This window comes from Physeter macrocephalus, chromosome 7, assembly GCF_002837175.3.
Source record: "Physeter macrocephalus isolate SW-GA chromosome 7, ASM283717v5, whole genome shotgun sequence".
In the NCBI taxonomy this organism is placed as follows: domain Eukaryota; kingdom Metazoa; phylum Chordata; class Mammalia; order Artiodactyla; family Physeteridae; genus Physeter; species Physeter macrocephalus.
The window spans coordinates 64784520-64791794 of record NC_041220.1 but is presented as its reverse complement, the minus strand read 5'-3'; the positions used below and the strand labels follow the sequence as shown (position 1 = coordinate 64791794).

Here is a 7275-nt window from a genome sequence, read left to right as displayed (position 1 = left end):
CGCGGAGCGGCTGGGCCCGTGAGCCATGGCCGCTGAGCCTGCGCGTCCGGAGCCTGCGCTCCGCAACGGGAGAGGCCACAACAGTGAGAGGCCCTTGTACCGCCAAAAAACCAAAAAAAACAGAAAAAACAAAACAGCAATATATTACCATAGTGACTCTCAGAGGAGGCGGAGGGGCCGGTGTACAGTTTGGAAAAGTACATTCTTGAGTAGGTGAGAGCCAAGGGGAGTGACAGCTATCACCAGATGAAATTAAGTATAACTTATAGTTTGATTTATCTGTGTAGCAAATGAATGCCCAGGAGGAGAAAAAGAAGTTGGGAAACACTGATGTAAATCATCAGATTATCTAGTAGAGATAGGCCTTTTTTCCTCAAAAAAATGAAACAAAACTTGTTTAGTCTGAAATACTTTATTTTCATGTTCTTTGTAAATCAATAAATATTTAAACTTCTCTTTTGAAAGATATAGAAAAGCACTGCATAATTAACAGTAACAAGGCATTATGCCTTACAAGAAAGACATAAAATGTCCAAAGGATATTTAGAACATTGTAGTTCTTAATGCATCAACATGAGAAATGCTGACCACATATTGTGAAATCATTTCAATAAATAATAACTAACATTCTTTTAAACATTTACAAAAATAGATGTACACATATATCCCCCCAAGCTGACAATGACCTCACTATTTGTTTGGATGCCCCAGTCTCTGTCACAGGGGCTGGCATGCTGTGGGCTCCTCAGAAATATTAGTTTAATGACTGGAGAATATTTGCAACCCTTCTACTTCAAACTAGATAAGAATCAGGACTAAATTAACTGGGTTTTTTTTCATAAAATAAATAATAAAATTAATGATGTGATGTGCAAGTAGAGTCATTCACATCCTTAATTATGTTACATGTAAATATTAACAGAGTCTTCAAAAACCAAGCAACACATAAATAAATAAATGAGTAAATAAATAAGTGGGAGAACCCTCCTAAGAGATGTTCAAACATATTAAGCCCGATCCAGGTGGCCTCAGGAGCTGGCGATTCCTCCTTTTCCTCTTTGATCCCTGTAAGAGCAGGGCCTACTTCAGGAACAGCCATCGAGGAGCTTCCTCCTTCCCCCTGGTCAGTTGGAGCTGTCCCTGTAAGGAGAAAAGGTCTTCCTTACTAGCTGCTCCAGAAAGCCGACTGCACAGCACTCTTCTCCTGTCCTGCTCCTTGGTTTCCAGAGATTTCTGAGTCCAGTCTTTCCAGCCTGGCACCAAGTGACTACTGCCTGTAACCCACTATTCTGTGTGGCAGAGGCCTCTAGGCTCTTGGAGACTCTTATTTAGGAATGAGGGTGGGGCCTGTGCTCTCCACTGTATTATTGGCTATATGGGCGACAAACGGCCAGGATTACTCTCTCTACCTGTCCCACTGGGCCTAACTTAAGCCACAGAGCAAACCGATTTGGTAGCTGCTATTGTTTTCCTTGTTTTACTGTCGTAGATAAACCAAATAATTGTCCTTGAGTCACATGGCTAATAGGTGCTGGAACCCAGATTTGTACCCAGTACTGTGTCACTGCAAAGTCCCAGCTCTTCACCGCTAAGCTTTAGTGCCTATGTTGCAGAAAACCAGGGTTCTGCATTTCAGGTGTGAGGTCCAGAAAGAACAGGGAGAAAAAAATGCCTGTGTTTTTTAAACAGGTGGAAAGCTTTTCAGCATAACTGTCCATGTTAATGAAAGCAGCTTAACCCACATTCATTTGAATGGGGAGAGTCAGGGGCCAGGATGGAAGGCACTGAAAATATCCTTCTGGCAACAGAGCAGATTAATGATTTTAATGGCAAATTTAATTGTAGAATAATGGTTTTTCAGTACTTCAGCTAAATCCTGGGTTTCTCTGATATAATTTTCAGGAGGCAGATGCCTGACTCTAGTCACACGTGTGAATAAAAACCATAACTCACTTGTTTAGCATCTTGTTGATGATTTTTTTAACCATGGGAGCTTCAGGGTTGAGACAAACTTCCTGACCAGTCTTGAGAGTGGCTCTGCAGAGAGAAGGGAGAATCCACGTGAGGTCGGGTTGGGGGTCGGGGAGGCGTCGTCGGGACGGAGGGGGTGACAAGCACAGCAACAGCGGCGGCACTTACACGTCTTCCGTTTGGCCGCAGTGGGGTCCCGGGGGCGTCACCTTCACGCTCTGGATGTTCTTGAGGTGAATCCCCTGCAAGGTCTGCAGGCACTGGCAGCGCAGTTCGGTGACCACAGGCGCCCCTGCGGGGAGGACAGACTCGGTCAGGGGGCTGTCCCGGGATGGGCACCCACCCGCCCCCGTCCCGCCCTGGGGATGCCGGGCATCGGGTCGCACCTGCTGCGCGCCGGTCGGCGGCCACCACTAGCAGGAGCAGCAGCGCGGCGCGGAGGAGCCGGGGGGCGGCGGGGGTCGCGGCGCGGGCCATGGGGTTCAGCTCGGAGTGTCTCTGCCTGCGGTGGGAAGGCGGGCTGGAGGGCTGGCGGAGCGGAGTCTGTGGCGCCCCGAGCCGGGCGAAGCCCTTTTATCCCGATCGGACAGGGGCTGGCAGCCCAGGGCCAGGGAAATTCCCCGACGCACGTGGCGTTCCCGGTCCGGAAGGAGGGCGCGGCCCCGAGGGCCTCCCGCGTAATCCGCGCTCTCGGGGAGGGGGTGGAGTGTCGTCTCTGCGCCGAAACCCCCGCAGGGGGAGTGAGTCGCCGCCACCCGGGGCTACCGCCTGCGAGGGCGGCCGTGGTCGCCTGGCCACCCCTGGTCTCAGGGCGGAGAGCGGGAAAAGCGCTGGGGACGGATTCGCGAGACCCGCACAGGGGTGGAGAGACAGTTTTAGGGAGACTTCTGTTTCTTTAGTTATCAGACCTGGGAGAATTAAAGAGGGGTAAGCGGGTAGATTTTGCTTAGCTGTCTGTCCTCTAACTCTATAGATCCTGTCTCTCTAAATTTCGATTTTGCTTATTTCATACCTGTGGACTGAATGCTGTCAAAAATACAGCCGACATCTCGGAATCCAGAGAAGAATGTTCAGCTTATTCCTCATGTTATATATTCTCAAATCACACTTAGAATATCTTGGTTATGTTTTCCATTTGGTGGGAACTGCGATCAGTGTCAAAAGTTGAATCCAGGGTCAATTTCAGTGAAAGCTGAGGGCTGTAACACGACCTAGGTTTTTGGGTCCTGCTCAAATTCCTTCTCTCAGCAATGTTGGAATTCCAAAATTCCCTGCAGATCTCCTTTTCCACGTATGGAGGGTTGAGTTGATCTAAGAATATGGAACTGGTGGTCACGCTGAAGCTGCGGGCGGGCTAGTCGGGGTCACCTCTTCTGGTTCTGTCCTTGGACAAAGTAGCACATGGACACCAGGGAGTGGGTACCTGCTGCACAGCACGCTTACTCCGGACGTGCACGGATAAAACATGAAACGTCGAATCACACATAAAACACCCTTCCATTCACTGAAGGGGGACCTTCAGTGTTGGTCTTCCTTTTTCTTGACACAGTGACATACCTCTCTTTTCTGACCAGGAATTTCAGCCTCTTCACCTGATATCTTTACTATTTTTTCATCAGAAGTTTTAGAGCTCTAGCATTGACTCAACATTAAATTTAGAGGATTGGATTCAGACTCCTTCGAGACATGGAGTATGATGGGAGTGGGAAGAGGAGAAAGAAATGGCCTCTGGCCCAGGGATGGGTGTCTAGGGCCCAGGCTCTGGGCAGCTCAGCTCAGTGAGGGAGAACTTGGATCCCGATGCCAGCCACCCGGCCTGCAGTGAAGCCGCTTGCATTTAGTTGCCACCTATTACCTGCACATTGTTAAATGTTTCTTTGCCTACCCCACGGTGGTTATGAGAAATGAGTCAACGTGTGTGAGAGCCGGCAGGGATTAAATGCCTTATAAATGTTTATTAAATAAATAAAATAGAAATAGCTTTTTCCAACAGAGCCTAAGCAGAAACTCTACCTGTTGTGAATCCTTCTATATCCAAGAAACCAAACAAACAAACAAACAAAGTTAATGGAAAAGTTCACTCCCCAATTTTTCTCTTTATATTTAAAAAATTTCTGAATCAGGCTTTCTGAAAGGAAGGCACAGCTACACTCTACTAGGAGATGCACTTACATTGGGTTTTGGTTTTTTGTTGTTGTTTTTACGTTTGAGACCTATCATTGATTTATTTTGTAGTCTTACTTTCAACCACCTCATCTGTTAGAAAAGAGTTTGAATTAAAGACTCCCCACCTTATTTACTGGAAAAGGTTTTTAAAATGAACGACTGTCTTTAAAAATACTCTAGTGTTTTTCGGGATGATCCTGTGAGAAACACCGGGGAAATTAAAGGGATATTAACATTTGTATTAAGCAGTAGGAAATGAAAAATAATCTAAAGGCTATAAAATATGGTGACAAGCTCAGGAATAATTGACAGTTTGTGTGATCTCTCCCCTTGTTATCAATTGTTTTTTTGGATTTCGTGGGAAACTGGCCCAGATATACAAAAGTTAGTCTTTAAAAGTTCTAAGATATGTTGTTTTGTTTTCTAATCATAAATAATGCAGACTCAGAGTTTCTAAAGTTTATAAAAGTTAGAAAGGCATGAAGAGATTATATTTTCCTCTAATCTCTCTTAACTTTTGTCTATGGAACAAACTTTAACAAGTCACTGAAAATTTGCATTTTTCTTCAACAAACATGGTAGCTGACCAATTAGAAGAGCACACAGGGTTCTGAGTAAATATGAAAGAGGCTGCTTCCTTTATTTAGTTGCCACATACCATTGGCAAGTTACTAAACCTCTGTACCCACTCCGAGATGCAGCACAATCATTTTGTGCTAAATTCCAGGCTCTCTTCTAAGAGTTATACAAATATTGACTCGTTCAATCTTCCAAACATCTCTGTGATAGTATTTATTATTATCTTTGTGGTACTTTAAGGTTACAAATAAGGAAACTGAGGTGCAGAGAGGTTAAGGAACTTCCCTAAGGTATTGAACCTTGGGACTCTTACCCAGACAGAATGGCTTTTAACCATTGTGCTATGATAAAAATGCTCTATGACATACGGTTAAAAATTTCCAGAGAGGAGTGATTTTTAAAAATATGTTTATAATTCCACTAGCTGAATGTTTCAAGTTTTTTTTATTTTAAAATGCAAACACAGACAATGGTCATATACCTCCATAGTTTGGTTTCACTAACAGCATAACTCTCTCCTGTGGCATTGATATAGCCTGTTATATTTTCTTAAAGTGTCCAATTCTGAAAAAATAGTAAATTTACCATAGAGAAATCTGGCAAACATTCCCTTATCCAAATGATGATGATGAAGGTTAATATCATCAATGTGATGTCAGGTTGATATCATGTACCCTTGATATGATGTGATGAGAAGGTCACTTCACCTCTTTGGTATTCTTTCCAAAAGTTCATAACCCCAGTTCAACTATAAGAAAAACATTTTTCAAACCTAAACTGGGGACTATTAAATAGCTGACCAGCATTCTCCGAAAATGTCAAAATCATGAAACTTGGGAAAGACTAAGAAACTGTCACAGTCCAGAGGAAAGTACAGAGACAAGACAGCTAAGTGCAGTGTGGTACCTGGGTTGAATCCTGGAACAGAAAGAGGATAGTAAGTGGGAAAACTGGTGAAATTCACATAAAGTCTGGAGTTTCATTAGTAGTAATGTGCCGATATTGATTTCTTAGCTTTGGCCAATGTACCATGTAATGTAAAATAGTACAATAGGGGAAACTGAGTGAAGCATGCACAGCAGTTTTTAAAAAACTTTCCTTTCTAAATCAAGTAGAATACCACTACAATGAAATCAGTGAACATGCATGCTTTACCTGGTAGCTTCCTAGAAAGGGAATTAAGTTTTTGTTGAGTTCATATTTGTTTAAATATGAAAATCCAAAATATCTGCTGCCCCATTTCGGACACATCATCATGTTTCATAGGCTTAAATAGTTTGTCTTCAGCATTAATCATGCTGTGCAAATCTCTCTTCTATTTCTTGTAACTGGTGAAAAACAGAAAGTGTTTGCTGTAATGGTCTCCAGACACAACCCCAAACTGACATGAATGAAAGTATTCACCGGTTTATCTACTGGAGCTACCAAAAAAAGAAAAAAAAAAATGAAGCATGTCAAGGGGTAGCCAACATCTGTAGATCATGTAGAATTTGACTCCTGAAGATGAAAATCAAAATCACTTGTTTTTGGAAATGAAGTAAAAAAGTAAAGATTTCTTTTTTCATTGCTATTTTCTCCTTCATATGCCATTTGAATTCATGAGATCCTCATCAACCAAAGTGCAGAAATATTTATACACAAAGGAATGCTTAGTGTAGTACAATAAACATGCACAGGCTCAGCGGCCATGGCTCACGGGCCCAGCCGCTCTGTGGCATGTGGGATCTACCGGACCAGGGCACGAACCCGTGTCACCTGCATCAGCAGGCGGATTCTCAACCACTGCGCCACCAGGGAAGCCCCTGAACGAGTCCTTCTTTAAGCCAATTACTTTTGCAAAAGTCGAAGACCAGTTTTTTGTGCACAATCTTTAAACCCACACAAGCAGACTGTTAATGAAATGGAATGAGCTTTAAAATGGAAGCTTTGGTGGTGAAACTCCATTTTCCCTGCAATCGGTATGAATCTTTTGGAATTGACAGTTAGTAAACTCCAGGATGCTCACGTCTTGTAGGCCCGCTGTCATTGCTGCAGCAACCAGCTACAAGCAGATGTGAACTTACAGCTCCTCGCCTCAGCTCTGCTTTCTGCGCCAAAGTTCCTTTGTCACTGCAGTGAAAAGTCCCTTGCCAAATAGGGAACAGCAGGCAATAAGTATTCCCCCGTCTTTCATGTTTTAGGCAGATAGCCTACATGACTTCTCAAAGGATACCTAACAGGATTGAACCCATGCCACACCTTCTTTTCCTATTTTACTCTTCCCAGTTACCCAGTCCCATACATAGGGATAATTTCCCCCAAATAAATCTGCCTGCATGGTAGGCTGATGACTCAGGCTCTGCTTTCTGAGGGGACACCTTAGCTCCAGGGGTCACTGCTCCATCCTGAAAACTAACCAACTAACCATGCTGATTGGCAGGAAGATATGGGCAGTGTTGCTTTACTCTACTCCTAGCTTGCTGTTAGAACTTATTCCCTCTCAGCTTCCATCTATATTTACCCTAGAATGATCTCATCTGATGTAATGACTCTGGCTCTGAGGGGAGAAAAACAAAGATG

At 43.8% G+C, this 7275-nt stretch overlaps 1 protein-coding gene across 1 annotated transcript; it reads right to left on the bottom strand.

The window, feature by feature from the left end:
* Window positions 1-403: 403 nt before the first annotated feature.
* LOC102982314 (growth-regulated protein homolog beta) lies at window positions 404-2507 on the bottom strand. Its single transcript, XM_024115436.3, has 4 exons — window positions 2358-2507; window positions 2140-2263; window positions 1954-2037; window positions 404-1140 (listed from the first exon to the last, which is right to left on the bottom strand). Exons 1-4 carry the CDS (start codon window positions 2446-2448, stop codon window positions 1125-1127), a joined length of 315 nt encoding a protein of 104 aa, XP_023971204.1. The 5' UTR covers window positions 2449-2507; the 3' UTR covers window positions 404-1124.
* Between the last annotated feature and the right edge of the window lie 4768 nt (window positions 2508-7275).